Below are 18,667 nucleotides of genomic sequence, written 5' to 3'. Positions count from 1 at the left end.
GTGTTTTTTGGGAGTTGTGCATCTCATTCCCAGTAAGGGAATTCAGCTTTGTATCTGCTTCAATCTTTTTCTCAGAAATGGCCCATCAAAATCAGAATGAGTTCCAGTTCGGTGGTCTTTCACAAGAAGACAAGTTGGATGGTACCAACTACTCCCTCTGGAGTTTCATGGTACGTAATATTCTGATTACTCGAAATTTATGGGATTATGTCAATGGGGATGAGATCCGACCAGCAGATATTGCACCTGCTACCCCTCCTCAGCAAGGAGGTGGAAGAGGTCGTGCACAGGGTGCAGCTGCAGGACAAGTTGTTGGTGCAGCTACAGTCAATACTCCAGAGCAGAAGAGATGGGATTCACGGGATGCCTTAGCTTTGTCATGCATCTCTCTTTCAGTGAAAAGATCTATCATTCTGCATATCCGGTCGTGTAAGACCTCCAGGGCAGGGGATATCTTGGAAAGCATGTATGCAGCACGGAATGATGCAAGGGTATCTTTCTTGAAAAGAGAGTTGAGCAATACACATATGGAGGAGGGTGACTCCATGTCAGTCCACCTCACAAAGCTACAGGATCTCAGAGAGCAATTGTTAAACATAGATGAAATTATTCTTGATTCAGAGATGATTACAACCACTCTGAATTCTCTTCCTGAGTCTTATCTCAGCTTCCACACTTCGCTGAACTTATCATTGAGGGGGGGTGCAAATCCCCTCACTTTTCATGAGTTGATAGAACTTCTGCTTCAGGAAGAGCAGACCAGGAAAAATTTGGCTTCACGTGCAGGTGAACAAGCCATGCTCTCAAAATTTAAATCAAAAACAAAGGGACCGGCAAAGACATCAGTAAATCCGCCTTCCAATGGGTCAGGACAGCCTTCACAAAAGGCTAAAAATGATGCAAGTAAGCCCAAAAAGAAGGGTTTTTGTCACTACTGCAAAAAGCCAGGTCATCACATAGCAGAATGTAGGAAAAGGCTTGCAAAAGAAAAGAAAAACAGCTCAGGTATGGCTGTTTCAGATTCAGCCCCTCATGCATCTGACAGTGGGGATGCTGCAGCCAACTTTGTTGGACACGATTATGCCTTTTTATCTTGCATTTCAGATTCTAGGTTGGCTGTTCCAGATGCTCGGGATAGTACAGCCTCTTGCAGTGATGATACATATGCATTTTTGACTTGCAGCTTTGACTCTTCTACAGATGCATCCGCTTTCAGTGTTAATGAAACACTGAACACATGGTATTTTGACAGCGGTGCATCCAAGCACATCACTTCTAGGAAGTGTCTTTTTACTTCCTTGCATCCACCTCCCGTTGGTAAGAAAGTAACTTAGGCCAACAACTCATCATATTCAGTACGTGGCACAGGAGAGGTTGAGCTCACTGCCATTGATGGCTCAATTTTCAGACTTTCAGATGTCTTATATGTGCCTGGCATAACCAAAAATCTCCTTTCAGTGTCCATTCTTGACAGAGGGGGATTTCAGGTCATCTTTGAGGATGACAAATGTGCTGTCCGAGACAGGGAAGTTGACTATGCCTTAAGGTTATCTGGTACTCTGCTGCGTGGGCTTTTTCAGCTTGATATTTTTGAGAAAAGAGCAGCCAATGCTCTGGCAGTTTCTACCCCTACAGCTGCCATGCAAAATGCAGAATTATGGCATGCCAGATATGGCCACATGCATTACAACAGCTTGATGACACTTCAGAAGTTTTCAATGGTTGATGCATTGCCACCTCTTGAGATACCTCCTCCACATGCCTGTGAAGGGTGCATTTTAGGTAAGATGCATAGATTCCCCTTCAAGAAGGATGGTTCAATTAAAGCTGTCCGCAAATTGCAGCTTATACACAGTGATGTCTGTGGTCCCATGAGGACTCCGTCGTTGGGTGGTCATCTCTACTTCGTTACATTTATTGATGACTACTCCAATTTTACTTGGGTTTATGGGCTGAAAAAGAAATCTGAAGTGTTCACGGTGTTTAAACACTTTTCAGCCATGGTTGAAAATGAAACCGGACTCTCAAGATACAGACATTGCGCACGGATAGAGGTGGGGAATACCTATCTGCAGAATTTGATGCTTTTCTCAAGGGCAAGGGTATTGGGCATCAGCTCACAGTCAGGCTGACCCCTCAGCAAAATGGCAAAGCTGAGAGGAAAAATAGAACCCTCATGGAGATGGACAAATGTATGCTGAAAAGCAAACACATGCCTCATAAATTCTGGCTAGAGGGTTTGATGTGTGCCAATTACATTTTTAACAGGGCTCCCACTAAGGCTTTAAAAACAAAAACTCCTTTTGAGGTCTGGAATGACAGGAAGCCTTCAGTGGATCACTTCCAAGTCTTTGGATGCCTTGCCTATGCACATGTGCCAGTTGAATTTAGGCACAAATTGTCAGATAAAGCCATCAAATGCATATTTGTTGGATACAGTGCAGAAAGCAAGGGGTACCGTCTCTACAATCCTGCTACACGCAAAATCATAGTAAGTAGAGATGTGATATTTTCTGAAAATTCAGCTCACACTCAGGCTGAATTTCAAATGCCTTCGTCTTCAGAGGATGTCTTTGAGGGGTTGCTACCCATTGCTTTGGGTTCCCCTACTGATTTTTCTGATCCAAATAAGAATTTACAGCAACCTCCAGATGCTTCAGTTCCGCCACAAGATGTCTTGCCCCCTCCACAGGCATTGGAACAGGTGGTGCAGCAAGAAATTGCAGACATACATGCAGCAAAAACAGTCCCAAACTGGCTGTTACAGACTCTCAGGGAGAGTAAACTTGATGCTCCGTTACCTGGCAGGACTCGCAGTGCAGCAAGGCACTTGGAAGGTGCTAATTCAGTGGAATCAGCATATGCAGGTACTCTCCTTGATGAGGAGGAGCCTGCCACATTTGAAGAGGCAAAGGATAATGTGCATTGGATGAATGCCATGCACGATGAGTTGCAGTCCATTGCAAAAAATCAGACTTGGGATATTGTGGACTTGCCACAGGGTAAACATGCCATTGGCACACGATGGGTATTCAAAGTCAAACGGAAGCCATATGGCTCCATTGACAGATATAGGGCCAGGCTGGTTGCTAAAGGCTATGCTCAGAAAAAGGGCATAGATTATGAGGAGACATTCGCTCCCACATCCCGGATGACCACCATCCGATCAGTAATTGCAATGGCTGCACATTTTGAGTGGAATGTTCATCAGTTGGACATAAAAAGAGCCTTCTTAAATGGGGACTTGCTGGAAGAGGTGTATGTCAAACCACCTCCGGGCTTTGAAATTACAACAAATGCACTTCAAGTATGCAAGCTCAACAAAGCTTTATATGGGCTGAAACAGGCCCCTCGTGCATGGTATGCCAAGATACATGCCTTTTTGACCAGCAAGGGGCTGCACAATAGTCCTACTGAGAGCACCCTCTACATCAAGATGGATGGGGGGGAAATATTAGTCATCCTTCTTTATGTTGATGACTTACTGCTCACAGGGTCCAATGAAGGAAAAATTGCAGATTTCAAAGCTGATTTGCAGACCAACTTTGACATGTCAGATTTGGGGCTGCTTCACTTTCATTTTGGGGATCCAGTTCTCTCATGAGAGACGTGGCACTGTTATGTCTCAGTCCAAGTATGTTCAGAAACTCTTGGACAGATTTAACATGCAAGAGTGTAAGCCCATAGCCACTCCTATGGAGCCGGGGCTGAAACTCACAATGCATGATGCAGGAGAATCAGTTGATGCCACACTTTACAGTCAGGCTGTTGGATGCCTCATATATCTCTGTAACACTAGACCTGATATTCAGTTTGCAGTATCTCAGGTGAGCAGGTACATGCACAGCCCAAAAACTATGCATTGGCAGGCAGTTAAGCGCATCTTCCGTTATTTGCAGGGCACAAAGTCTTTTGGCTTACTATTTCCCAGGGGGGGTGACTTGCAGATGCATGCCTACAGTGATTCAGATTGGGCTGGTGATTATGACACTAGGCAGTCCACTAGTGGCAATTGTTTCTTTTTGGGTAAATCTTGCATTTCATGGCTGAGCAAGAAACAATCTACAGTGGCTACCTCATCATGTGAAGCTGAGTACAGGGCAGCTTTCACTGCAATAGTTGAATGTGTCTGCCTGCGACGTCTATTTGCTAATCTTCATTTGTCTTTGGAGGGTCCCTCTCCAATTCTCACTGATAGTCAGAGTGCCATTGTAGTGGCAAAGAATCCAGTGTTTCATGCTCGCACGAAACACATCGAGGTTCACTATCACTACGTCAGAGAGAAGTTGCATGCAAGAGAGATCAGTATGATCTTTGTGTCCACACATGACAACGTTGCAGATATTTTCACCAAAGCACTACCACGTGAAAAGTTTGAGGCATTTCGCAGTGCCCTGAACTTATATCCGTTTGGTGATTGATCAGCCTTGTACATGACATTGGCACTGCAGGGGGGTGTTAGAATTATAGATATAATTCAGCAGTGACCAATGTAATATAATAAGCTAGTTAGGGGCACTTTTCCCTCTTTAAGAGGTTTTTCTCCCTAACCGCAGTTAGTTCACTAACTATGGTTAGTGACTACTAAGGTTTTGTCACTAGGACAAAACCTTATCTTTCCTTCAGTGTGTTGTACTCTTACTCTCTTCTATTGCAACTAAGCTTTCAGCTTCCAAGCTTCCAGCTATCACACTCTCTCTTGCTCTCTCTCACTCACTCTCTACTCACAGGAACACAGGGTCACTCCCCCGGTCAGTGCACCAGAGCTGTCCACTAGCCCCTTTCCCTTTTCTTATTGTAGCTGAGGCACTAGGGCATTTCCTCCAATGCGCATGGCTAGGCTAGTGGGAATGCGACTGTGACACCAGTCTCACTTCTGGATCTTTACAAAAGCCCCTCTAACAAAAAAGATGTAGCCACTGATGAGGAGCTTGATGAGAGAGTGGTATAATCTCTTAGGCAGCGTCATTAGGGCCAACTTTAAGAGCAGCGACCAGTTCAACTGGTAGCCCCTAATCTGGCATCCAGACAACCAAGTCTAGGAGGGAGAATGCTAAGGCAAAGCATGAACATTGCCCAGCGAGACTCTTAGGGGTCTGGTATCAACATCCCCTAGCATCCCGAGGAGAGGCTGCAAGTGCTCGCCCACCTTACAGGAGCTAGCGAAACCCAAACCAGACCTCACGAACTACTTTTAACCCTGATTAGCAACAAGAAAGCACCTCCTGGATGAAATTGCAATCCACAAATAGCCTCTAAAACAAATTGCAAACGACACAGGATCTCCTGGGCACTTTAGCCACAAATCTAGGCTGGAACTTCAAATCGCAACAGGGAAAGGAGGATGGAAATTCCGTACACTTCCTGGGAAACGTGCTGAAGTTGTGAGAATCAAATCGTCATCAAGATAGAGTGCTAGGAGAGAAGGGTAAGGAGCAATACACGGCAATAGGGCCTAAAAAAAGGGTTGGAAGGGCTGGACTCCCCAGAAGGTCTTTATTACAATAGAATAGGACTTTGTACAACTGGCTCTCACAAGAGCATGGACTGAGTACAATCTATGTGATCTAGAGCCCTGAGGCTCTACTTTATAGACTTAGCCTCCAACCTGAAAGCAAGAGCTTTCTAATAAGCTAGGGCTAGCTTTTAGCTTTTTCGTAAGACTAAATTAGGCATTCTTTTCTCAAAAAGCTAAGCTTTCCCTAAAATCAGCTTTAAAAAGTGTGCTTGATTTTCTTGCTGATTTTGACTTGTGGGGTCCTCCATAAAGTAGGCACCCACATTCTTGGTGCTTTTTGCTTTGCAAGACCTACTTTTTGCACTTTTCCCTTAATTCTAGGGCCTTTTTGCACTCCTCTTGGTTCTACACAATACTACAAACAAATACCCACACTTTAACCCATTAGAGGTTAGTCTAATGCCTGCATTCTAGTTCTTGGACTTTCTAGTCCCTTGTGGGTGTCCCCACAGTTCTCTTTTTACCAATGCAAGGCAAAAGCAAAAAACAATAAAACTTTTTCTTGGATAACTAACTTCACCATTCTTTGACTGGAGTCCATTCTAATAAAGATTACTCTTTATTTTCTTAGGAGAAGTCCCAAATGGTGACATCCCCTCGACTTCTAAATAGTTGCCCTCAACTGAAAAGCTTGTTGGTACAACTATAGAACTTGAGCATACTATGAGAAGAATTCCTCATCTACCCACTTGGCATCAAGTGCCAAATAATTCTTTAACTTGACAAGGTATCTACAGGTAGCCTTGCCTCTAGGTTCTTTCTTCTCTGTATGATGTTTCATCTTTTTGAGCCATGCTTTTTCGAGCTTTAGTAACACCCAGTCTCCTTCTTGGAGATTCATCTCCCTCCGGTGCTTGTCTGTATGATGTTTCATCTTTCTGAGCCGTGCTTTTTCGAGCTTTAGTAACACCCAGTCTCCTTCTTGGAGATTCATCTCCCTCCGGTGCTTGTCTGTAAACTTCTTTTGCTTTTGTTGAGATCTTTCAATTGCTGTCCGAACTTGAGAGAAAGCTTTATCTAAGTCTCGCGCATACACGTCGGCTCCAAATATCTCGTCCTTTGTTTTGAGGATAGGTGGCACAATCACCTTTCCATAAATAACTTCGAATGGGGCTTTTCCTGTGAAGCTATGAACGGTGTTATTGTATGCAAATTCCAGAAGAGGATGATACTTTTCCCATTCGACCTTCCGCTCGGATGCATAACACCTGAGAAGATCCAATACCGTGGAATTGGCATTCTCACCTTGTCTGTCTAACTGAGGATGATAAGAAGGTGAAAAGTCCAACTTCGTCCGCATATTATCAAATAATGCTCTCAAGAATAAACTAGACAACCTGGGGTCTCAATCACTAACGATCGACTTACACATCCCATGGTGCTTGAAGATATGTGCCAAAAACAATCTGGCCATGTGGTCTGCCTTTATAGTTTTTCTTACTGAAATGAAATGGGCCTGCTTGCTGAATCTGCCAATGATGGTCCACATCCCATCATTCCCGTATTTGGATCTAGGAAGATCTAAGATGAAATCCATCACAATACTTCCCATGGTCCCTACAGTATGGGCAGCGGCATGAGAAGTTTTGGGGTCTTGTGCCTGTCATACTCTAACTTTTGGCACGTAAGACATTCAGTTACAAACTTGTGAATGTCTTTCCGCATCCCTGGCCAAAAGAAATCTCTCTCAATGGCCTATGTAGTAGACAAAATACCTTGATGCCCTGCATAAGGAGGAGCATGACATTCTTCCAAAACTTTGGCTCGCATGTCTTGAGTCACACAAAGATGATCATCTTTCATAAAAATCCGTCTTTCAGTGAATACTGGCAGGATGATACTCCCTACTGAATATTTCTCATGGTCTCTCTAAAATAAAGCTGTAAATAAATCTGGATCCTGTAAATAAAGCTCTTTCATGGCCTCCAAGTCCCTGATATGCTATGGTGACATTATCCACTTTAGGCCTTCTAGATAAGGCATCCACAACTCTATTCCGAGCTCTTGGAGTAAAGACAATCTGAAAATGATCTAAGTCTAAGTCAAGAAATACGTGAGGCTCTGGTGGTTGGTCTTGACTGTAAAGTCAGCTCCAAGAAGATAATGGTTCCAAATATTTATATCATGAATAATTGCTAGCATCTCTTTCTCATAAAGACCCAAATACATCTCGGCACCACGCAGCCTCCTGCTTTCATAAGCTATCCCGACCTTCTTGATGGAGGGCAGCTCCCACACACACTCCACATGCATCGCAGTCCACATAAAACAGTTTCTATAAATCTGGACAACGAAATAGGCTCGGTCGTTAGCTTTTCTTTGAGAGCATTAAAAGCTGTCCTTTGTCTTTCGACCCACCTGAGAACTACATTTTTCTTGGTCAAGTCATGTAAGGGGGCTGCTATAGCAGCAAAGTGTCTGATGAAGCGTCTGTAATAGGAACAAAACCAAAGAAACCTGCGTTTAATCTTGGCACGATCCATCCGAATCCCTTCCATGGAAATTATGTGTCCAAGGTAATGAATCTTGTCAAGAAAGAATTCACTCTTTTTGGCATTATAAAAAGCTTATGATTTCTGAGTTCTTGACAGAGCAAAATATCATCAAAGAAAGAGCCTGTAAAGTGCCTATAAGATCTGAAAATTATGTCTATCATACGATTGAAAGTGGCTGGTGCATTGGTAAGCCCAAAAAGCATCACCAAAAACTCATAAAGTCCAAAAGTGGTACAAAAAGTTGTCTTATGGAAATCTTGTGGGTGGATCCTTTCTAAATCTATACGGCTGAGAATCGTGGCTCCTTTAAGTCTGTCCAAAATATCATCTTTACGCAGGATTGGAAACCTGTTCTTGACTGTCATTTTATTAAGAGCTCTATAATCCACACACATACCATAAGAGCCATCCTTCTTTTGAACTAAGAGCACTGGTGAACAAAAGGGTGAGGAACTCGGCCTGATAAGTTCTTTGGAGAGCAAATCCTGTACCTATGCCATAAGTTCTTCAGTCTGGGAAACATGATCTTCAGGTTGTTTTGGAGAAAGCTCTCCTGGTAGAGAATCTGAAAAACGATCTTTGAAAAATTCTAGAAACTGAAACTTTTCTTTTTCTAAAGGACCAAAATATTTGATACAACTGGAATGGTCTCGCGTTTGGCCAAAATCTTGTGTTGCTTATTCCGATGCACAACACTAAGAGTTCTTGCTTTAGAATCAAGAACTACCTCCTTTCTATGGAAACACATATTCCCAAAATAGCATCATAATGCTTGAGAGGTGAAACATAAAACTCTTCGTGGTCCACATATTCCTCTACATGAATTCTGAGCTTTCCAATCAAAGGTGTGACTTTGAATGGATCCCCTTTAAAAACATGTTTTGCATCCAAAGATAATCCCAATTCTTCCACCTTAATTCCTAGCCTCGAAATTAGATCTTCTAAGATGAAATAATCGGTAGCTCCTAGATCAAAAATAATTAAATCATTTTGATCTCTTCATGCGAGGCAAGGCTCTTGAAATCCTGGTTCTGTGGTTCTACCCAACATATCTGGGACTCCTCCCGCCACATGCTTTGGCCGTTCTCTTGGCGTTTTCTGCTCCCTTGGACCCGCAAGCCTTTCGGGGCACTGGACAGCCATATGCCCTTCTTTTCCACAATGGAAACACTTACCCTCCTTTCGGAAGACCTCAATCTGTTCTGAAGTAAACTTTGACTTCCCTTTGAAGGGCTTGAATGGGCTTTCTGAGGCTGAAATCTCTTTGAACCTTGGATCAGTGTCACAACCCTTCCCTTTTTCTGCCATAGTGTGAAGGAGGTCTTCCCTCATTAGTTCAACCACGGAAGCTGAATGCATCCAATCTCGGAGCTTGATCTTCTTTGGATCAATGCTTACTTGAGTTCGTATGTTGGGAAGCAATCCCGCTCTTCCAAAGCTTCGTCTTTTCTGAAATTTCTTTGAAGGGTGTGCTCTAAAGATAAGCTGTCCAAAACTTTTGATTCTATGTCTCAATGGTGACAAAGGCTACCATGCACAGGCTTTCCCAGGCTGTATGAACATTATCATAGAAATTCTTGGGCAAAAATTGCTCATAAAACTGCTTCTTTAAGTCTTTCCATGTCTTTGGAGCCTCTTCTGCAAATAGAAGAGCTCCCCACCAAGCAATGGCGCTATTTGTCACATGAAGACTTACAATCTTTAACTTGGACTTCTTGCGATAGTGCCCCATTTTGAAATCTATACCAAACTGGTGGCAAACTGCAAAGCATTTTTAGTGGGTCCATACTTTCCATTAAAAGTAGTGAACTTGACCGACTTACAACCTTCCTTGAAGTCTCTGCTTCGACATCTGGATCTCCTTCTTTTGCGCTTATGATGGGAGAGTCCTCAGGATACAGAAGAAGATGAGAAAGAGGAAGAAGAACTAGAAGAAGATGGCTTGAACTGGGAGATCTCCTTCCATGATTTCGGCTTTGTCTATTATGAGGAACACTTCCTTGAAGTATGTGAATGCTTAGAGAGGTCTTTTAATGGAGAAGTGAGAGAAAGCTCCTGATCTCCCTTTTCTTTTAGCGACATTGAAACTTGCTTGGTCATCATCTCCTCAAATAGATGTTGAAATCGAGGCTTTCGCTTCAAAGAGTGAACTCCTTGATCTTTTCTTTCACAAATCCTTCGCTAAGGTTGTCTTCAAATCCCTTAAAATCCTTCTTACTTGGTCGTCTAGAGGCTGAACTAGCTGAACTCCCTTGCTCCGCAACCATGATGTGGGAGATAGAGAATTGAACCCACCGAATCAACTTGACTGGGCCTAAAGCAATCAACTTCAAAGCCCCTACTCCTTTCAAGGAGGTAAACGCTTACGGGTGAAGATGAGAGCCGACCTGATGCGCGATGAAGTATGGGTGGGTGTGGCTCTTGGTTTTATGGTTCAACCACTAGTCCAGGGTATGGGCCAAAATTCGAAAACAATATATGTGATTTCTGTTATCCCATGCAAATAACCTGCGCCTTCAAACTTGCTATGGATCGTGCCCCTAGCGGACGTCCTAGCGAAGGTCTTAACCGAGGTCTCTTCCGAGTAAAGTCTTTGGACCATTGCTACCAAGGAAAATAGCAGAACCATGCTCTAATACCACTGAAGCCCAAACCAGACCTGAAGAACAACTTTTAACCCTGATTAGCAGCTCCTGGAAGCAATTCATGGGCACTTAAGGCACAAATCCAGGCTGGAACTTCAAATCGCAACAAGGAAAGGAGGCTGGAAATTCCGTACACTTCTTAGGAAACGTGCTGAAGCTGTGGGAATCAAATCATCATCAAGATAGAGTGCTCGGAGAGAAGGGTAGGGAGCAATACACAGCACTAGGGCCCAGAAATAAGGGTTGGACCCCGCCGAAGGTCTTTATTGCAATAGAATAGGACTTTGTACAACTGGCTCTCACAAAAGCATGGACTAAGTACAATCAGAGCCTTGAGGCTTTTCTTTTATTGACATAGCCTCCAACCCCAAAGCAAGAGCTTTCCAATAAGATGGGGCTAGCTTTTAGCTTTTTCATAAGCCTAAATTAGGCATTCTTTTCTCAAAAAGCTCAGCTTTCCCTAAAATCGGCTTTAGGAGGCTTTTATTAAAAAGTGTGCTGGATTTTCTCGCTGATTTTGACTTGTGGGGTCCTCCATAAAGCAGGCACCAACATTCTTGGTGCTTTTTGCTTTGTAGGACCTGCTTTTTGCACTTTTCCCTTAATTCTAGGGCCTTCTTGCACTCCTCTTGGTCCTACACAATACCACAAACAAATACCAACACTTTAACCCATACTTTAACCCATTAGAGGTTAGTCTAATGCATGCATTCTAGTTCTTGGACTATTTCTAGTCCCTTGTGGGCGTCCCCACAGTTCTCTTTTTACCACCATTCTTTGACTGAAGTCAATTCTAATAAAGATTACTCTTTACTTTCTTAGGAGAAGTCCCAAATGGTGACAGCTAGTAGCAAGATACATGACATCGATGAGGCCATCGCAGAGGCATGGCCGGAGACGTGGGGTTGGACCCCACATGCCACAGTCCCTCAACGCTGGTTTTGTCAGCTCTCAAGAATCAGAATCCCTCTCAAAATTTCTTCCTGCAACAAGAGGACTTAGCATGCCCTACCCACGGTGACGAGTCACTCTAGATGGAGTCAGAGCAAGGGGATAGGGACACGGGGAATGCTAGAGTCTTGAAACTAAGCGGAGTGGCATAGGATCATAGTGGTTGGCCTTTTGGGGCAGAGCTGGACCATTGACCCCAAACAACTCCAATATGGGCAGGATCATTGTCAATGTAGCGCCAGCTTGGTTCAAAAATGTTGTTAAGGTTCTTAGTGAGAGATGCAAGAGAAGTGGGTTTCCACAAGGTTTGAATGCTCATATACTTCTTGTATCAATTAAAAAATTTTATTCTTGCAAAACCAGATATAGTTATCAACCAAAAATAAAAACAGTCAAAGAAACAAACCAAACTTAAATAGAGTATACGGACATTACAGGACAAAGTGTCTTTAAGTTTTCATGGCATGCAAAGTTTGCTGGGTGAGATTACAAAATTATCAATCTAGAAACTGATGCAATGACGGATGGTGAAAATATGAGTGCACGCAACTAGGGTGAGCCATTTCAACATCATCTGTAAATACAAACATCACACTTGGGCCAAGACAATCAAGGTAGTGATATTTCAAAATACATAGTGATATTTCAAAATACAGTGCGTAAGAGACAGTAATGGACCGATCACATCAGACAAACAGGTCTTACTTCATCTGAAAAATAGTCGTGGTGAGGCTTATAGAATTGGCCAGGTTCATAACTGCCAAACCAGTCAATGTCCTTGTCAATATATATATGTGTGTACTTTCAAACATTCTAAGAGCTAAAAATATCTCAAACTATTTTCAAACAATATAACAACAGCATTTAAAAAACAAGAATGGATAGATGGCAATAACCGCAAAATTTGAAGAAGCTCCCCATTTGCAACTGGGATCATTGAGTAGACTGAGATCCGTTTTTCAATGGCCTATGTCAAAAGAAATTATGTGCAGCATTAGTACATAGCTTACATGGAATATGTCAAATCGCTAAAAATAGATGAAGTTCCAGATACAGCAAAGTCACTAGAAGGATACCAGCAAGCTCCTTTTGGTTCGCTAGAAATACATGAAGTTCCAGATACAGCAAAATCACTAGAAGGATACCAACAAGCTCGTTTCAGTTCACAGATTTCAAGCTTGTCCCTATCTCCTCTTTTTTACATGTTCCCTCCCATGTTTTGCCTTTTTTACTCTTGCATGTAGATTAGCATTGTTGTTTCTATGGACCTCTCTATCGAAGCATTGGACTTAGTGCTCTCACCTTCTTCTTATGCACTTCCCGTCTCACTTTGTTTAGTTATTGCCTTCACCTCTCACCATGGCTTATAAAATCCCATAGCTATCTTTGAAGAGATAGTAGAAATACCCTCGGATCTCATAGTAAACAGGACACCGAAAGATGAAGTGCTCCTCTGTCTCAACCTCCTGCATGTCAAACAATGTGCATATGCGCCTCTCCCCAGGTAGTCGCTCTGCTCTGCCGCTCTCGATACGAAGTCTGTGCAAAGAGACCCGGAACTGCCCAAGAGAGATCCTCAGTAAGTAGGGTAGGTAAATCTGCGTGTATCCTGGTGGGTCAATGAAACCCTCCACTGTGATATGTAAGAAGTGATCTCTGTAGAAGCTAAGCTTCACTAGGAGTTCACTCGGTCCCAACTAGGTCCAAAATGTGTGTAGCTGTAACAGATCCTCACGGATAACCTGGTTGACCTCGTGTGAGAGGAGGGGAGAAAACGGAGCATCCATGCTGTACTGGAAGGGAGGTAGTCTATCCATGTGGAGCCCCAGTCGCTCAAACCATCTCTCTGTGCGTGCATACCAGCATCTCTGGTCCCCACTTGTTGCAAGTGCCATAGAAGAGGACAGAGCTAGCCATGGTAGCCTGCTACACCCCGAGGCATAATCCCCATACTCCCTAACTCGGTACAGATACATGATGACCTGAAATGCAGCATCTAGATATAAAGGGGGTGACCCAAACTCAATCTGAGTGATCTGGTGAGAAACGGATGGCTTACCAGGAATCATCCCTGATAACATGAGAACCAGTAGCCGCTCCACACGGGCCCACTCTGTATCCGACAAGTCTGGCCCTCAACATGGGCTGCCGTTCATCCCCGTTGGGCGGACCAAGGAGTCAAAAAGCAACCCCTTGGTCTGTGGATCCTGAAAGTGCGAGCGGAGCACTACCTCTCTAGTCTGGCTAATGAAGCATATCCTCTGCTCAAGCGTGCCTGCATCGCGGGTCTCATAGTGAAGATAGGTCCGGAAAAGACAACCCCAAGATAGGTGTATGATGAAACTATCTCAACGGGTGACCCATCAAATGTAAACTGCTCATGACGCACGACGGCTCGAGATGTATTGAAGATCATGACATTGGTTTTACCTAGGTTGACCTTCAAATCATGAGACTCACGAAAGGACTATAGTGCGTCAAGGTGTCTTTGGAGCCCCTCTGCTCGTAAGACAAGAGAGCCACGTCATTTGCATAAATCAATATCCGGATCAACGTGCCCGCAAGACAACAACCTACCCCCCTGTGTCTGCATCACTGTCTCAAGCTCGTCAATGTAGAGGCCAAACAAGATAGGCGATAATGGACATCCTCAATTGATCCCAATAGTGCTCGTGATCTCATCTGTCCACCCAGATCCGACTCTGCCTAAAACTCTCTCGAAAAGTGCCATGACAGCCCAAATGATCTCCTAGTCATAACCCAAGTCCTGTAGGCATCGTATGAGGTGGCCTCTCGAAACTGTGTCAAATGCCTTGCGGAAATCCACAAAGCAACAATAAGCCCTCTACTTCCGTACCCTCGCCTTCTCGATGATACATCTGAGCGTGAGAATGTGGTCCATGATTCCATGATCACGCCGGAATCCAGCCTATCCTGCTGCTCTGAGTCCTCGACACTCCGTAAATCTACTGACCTCGGAATCAAGTACTGATGCATAAACCTTGGAAATGACATGTCCAATCATAATGGTCATGTAGTTCTTCGAGCTCATGGGATCCTCTGTCTTGTGGATGGGTGAGATGGTGTTAATGGTCCAGGTGCGTGGGAACCCCAAACAAACAGCTTCATTAAAGAGCTTTGCTAAGATCGATGCTAGGAGGTTAATCCCATATGCAATGAACTTAGTGCATAGCTCCTCATGATCCTTCGCTCGGCCATTATGAAGTTTCATTATGGCATCCTTTACCCCTCCCCTAGTGAAGAGGGTGCAAGATGTGGGGCATGGCATACGTGAGAGATTAGGGACTGACTGATTTGGGATGTCATAAAGTGTGCATGCATAATCAAACTAGACGTGAGTGTCAGTGAGTGGTGAGGGGGACCGTCCTAAAAATCTCCGCCAAAAGTCCTTAGAGTTGTTACTAAAAAAAATGTTTAGTAGATCCTCCTCGTTGCAACAAACAAAGTCTAGTTTCTTTTTGTGTACCTGTCTATGGTACTCGCGTACCGTATCTGGTTTGCTCGAAAGACTGTTTTTTGTTTCGAATCTGAGCTGACGGCGTAAAGCCTTTTACTCATCATCGTACCAGCTATTACAGGGTACGGTTCCAAGGACAGCCTCGTGTAGTGAGCGGGTGATCAGGGCAGCACGATCCTCTAAAAGGGTTATTAAGTTAATATAAGCGAGAAGTATATATAGACGGCCAAAGTAAGTAGGCGAGTGATCGCTGTCAAAGCATATATCATGGTAGGTGGAGTAAGAACTCGGTGGGGTGCTATGTCACGTGGAGTGGAGATGCTAAAGAAAAGATAGGTGTGATCAGTCCCTAGGGAGAGGTGCTATAGTGAAGTCAGTGATGCAAGATGTGAAGTCAGGGGATCCCATGATGTAATCAACAACGCTGGAGCCTCCCCCATATGGAAAGCACATGAAACCACCTGAGCCGGGCCATCTGTTAAGACCATTATAGATAATGAGAACATGCATCCTACCGAGGTCTAATATGGCATGCCCATAAGATGTGAATGGACCTCGTCTGTCAACCGAAACCCGTAGCATACTTGCCTTCTCAAGGTCAATGTCTCGCAGCAGTCAAGGAGTGGTACCTAACAATGGACTGATAAAGAGCAACAGATGGAGATGTCTCATCCTCACCTCGGATATCTCTGGCAAAGTGGAAAGTCTCAGGGGAAAGTAACAAACAGATCCCGGCTGTCCGTGTGCCGAATCCAAATCCAAAGAAACCTGGAATATGCATCTCTCTACTCTACTGTAATGGTCTCTCTGCTCTACTGAAATGATCCCCAAAAGCGTGGATCTGAAAAGGACTGCAACTCCACCTGACCTCGAACCCCCCCTGTATTCCTCATCTCATCTCTGTAGGTAGACTCCCATGTATATCCGTTGACTACTGGAAGTGGGTGCTCTGGACTCTGATGTGTCTCTGTATAATAGACCATGTCATGACCTGTATAGGATTTCGAGAAGTTCCCTGGTTCTGACCATGAGGTACCATTACAGTTTCAAATGGTGCAAGATAGGATCTCGGATATCTAAGTCTCATAGACCCCACTTCCCTATGTAGGGAAGAGGACTGGTGCCCTACGCGAGCCTGTCAGAAGTCGTCCCTCTTGTACCACTGCCCACTTGCCCTCCTTCCGAGCATGATCCCACTACTGCAGTAAAGCGCGTCTCTGCTCAACCCCTGTAGAGAGGTGAGGTCCTCATCCATGGAGATCACTAGTTGATCTCGAAGGACTGACCTGTGTCGTAGAGCTTAAAGCCGTGCTTGAGTGTCATGGAACCGTATGATCAGAGGTTGCTCTCAGTTGAGTTCTCTCGCCACCTGTCATGCCCTCTCTAGCCACACCTAGAGTAGCGGCCACAAAAGCAGTCGCATCTGCCATCGGTGTAGCCTCAGTGCGTGGGATCCCGCGTACTCTAATGTTGGGAGTCTTACTGGCCCTCTACTGCTGCTCCATGAGGGTAGCCAAAATGGTTACCCTAGCAAGTTCTTGTTTGGCCACGTCAACCCATCTGGATGTCTCCTCAATAGCAGATTGCATGCTCGCAATATGTGCCTCGATAATTGGAATACTCCCTGAGACTGTGTGTACGGCTGTGACCTCCTGCCGAAGCTGCAAGACATCTTGTCTAAGTCCTTAAATGAGACCAGCTTGCTCCCGAATGGCCCGATCCTGCTCGTGTATAATGCGGCTCTGCACCTGGTTGAAGCGGACCTACTCCTATGCGAAGCGTGTCAGCTCCATCTCGCGCTCACGGACATTATGTACCTCCATGAGCAAGGTATCCCAGGCCTCTGTTGTATCAACCCACCCGTGTCCTTGCTGAAACTATGATGGCTGTGACATGAAAGTATGGGGATGAGTCCGGAAGCTGGGCGGTGACTGGGTGAACTAGGTGAGGTACGGAGATGACAGTGGAATGGATGAGGCAGTCCCAATGGGATGTGGGAGCGTGGGTTGACTGAGAGGGAGAGGGGAGAGTGAAGCGTAATGCGGAGCAGTGTATGACACCTCCAAAGTAGGTGTCATAAGTGGTGCGAGAGCTGTAACAGGAGAGGAAGGGAAGGAAACAACCAATGCCACGGGCATGAGACTGATAGTGGTTGTAGCTATGGCAGGGGATGTAGAGGCTGTAGCTGAAACTAGTGCTGAAGTGGAAGCTGAAGTCGAAAGTGAGGATGTAGAGGGAGCTGAGACTAGAACTGGAACGGAGACTGAAGCGGGGGCTGAAGTCGAAGTAGAGATAGAGGGAGCTCAAGCTAGAACTGAAACTGAAGCGGGGGCTGAAGTTCGAGTAGGGATAGAGTCTAAAGCTGAGGCTGAGGTGGGCCCCGCCTTTGCTTTGCTGTCAACCCCAAGTCCACTTCGGTTGACGCGCGTGTTCACATCCTCAAGTTTCAGTTGTGTCTGATGTTTTTTTTGTTGTTGTCGTATTTCTTGGCTTTATCCGTCTCTTTCTCAGCTTTTCCCATTGCCTTGGACTGATTCGTGTCCCCTTGATGCAGGTTTTAGTGCGCGATCGGGAGCGGGAGCACAGGCTCCCCCCCCCATGGCGGGAAGCACACCTAGGGCGAGAAAGGAAGGGTAGTCGGAGGAAGGTGGGAGAGAGCAGCGGGAGGGAGGAGTTGTAGAGGAGAAGCTGCAATGTGGAGGGCAGCCGGAGGTGGAGAGGCGAAGGAGGGAGCTGCCCATGAGGGGGCTGAGGCGTGGCGGGAGTGAGGGTCTGTGAGGCGGTGCAGGAGGTAGGCGGGAGTGAATGGGAGGCCTAGGCGGGGGCGAAGAGGCAGGCTGGCGGAGGGTGCTGCAGCAGGAGGAAGGATGGCAGGCGGGGGAGGGAGGGAGCTGCAAAGGCGGAGGAGTTGCAGGGGTGGAGAGGAAGGATGGCGGATGGGGGAGCTGCCGAGGCGGCGGAGCTGCAGGGGCGGAGGGGCTGCAGGGGCGGAGAGGAAGGATGGCGGACGGGGGAGCTGCTGAGGCGGAGGAGCTGCAGGAACGGAGGGGCTGCAGGGGCGGAGAGGAAGGATGGCGGGCGGGGGAGCTGCAGGGGCGGAGGGGCTGCAGTTGCGGAGGGCAGCGCGGGGGGCAGCACTAGTGGAGGGTAAGCAGCTGCGCAGGAGTAGAGCAGCAGGGCGGAGCGGGGGGTGTGGAGAGAGAAGTAGAAGTAGAAGTAGAAACTATAATCGTCCACAGGGGGCCGAAAACGACCCATGGGACCCGAACAGTGTACAAGAAAAGTCTCCTTCGCTGTGGAGGGGTCAAGAATTTTCAAGTTCTTGACGTTACAAAAAGAGGTGGGTAACAAAAGAACCTAATGCTGCCGGCGAGGCAGTGGAAAGGACTGATGTTAACTGTGTGGAGTCTCCCAGTAACTTCCGGTAGTCCTCCCTAATGTGTGCATAACTGGGACACTGCAGAGCTATATGTGCCTCTGTCTCCACTGTTTGAGAGTCACAAAATATGCATATTCTGGCATGTCGCGGAAGATTCAACCACGCTCCCTTCTCAATTGCAAGCATGTGAGATCTAGTCCG

The 18,667-nt window shown here is 45.5% G+C and overlaps 1 protein-coding gene across 1 annotated transcript in view; it reads right to left on the bottom strand.

The window, feature by feature from the left end:
* Nucleotides 1-18,667, bottom strand: part of LOC147900645 (prolyl 4-hydroxylase 1) — an 87,165-nt gene that overhangs the window by 33,114 nt on the left and 35,384 nt on the right. Inside the window, exons 7-8 of the mRNA XM_087375863.1 lie at nucleotides 12,506-12,576; nucleotides 12,315-12,366 (exon numbers count right to left, since the gene is read on the bottom strand). Of these exons, the coding sequence (XP_087231989.1) occupies nucleotides 12,315-12,366; nucleotides 12,506-12,576 (123 nt within the window). The remainder of the gene's footprint in view (nucleotides 1-12,314; nucleotides 12,367-12,505; nucleotides 12,577-18,667) is intronic.

The sequence above is a fragment of the Dipteris shenzhenensis genome, chromosome 6 (assembly GCF_047967505.1).
Source record: "Dipteris shenzhenensis isolate YYH24624 ecotype China chromosome 6, Dip_SZ_1.0, whole genome shotgun sequence".
In the NCBI taxonomy this organism is placed as follows: domain Eukaryota; kingdom Viridiplantae; phylum Streptophyta; class Polypodiopsida; order Gleicheniales; family Dipteridaceae; genus Dipteris; species Dipteris shenzhenensis.
This window is presented reverse-complemented; position numbering and strand designations above follow the sequence as displayed.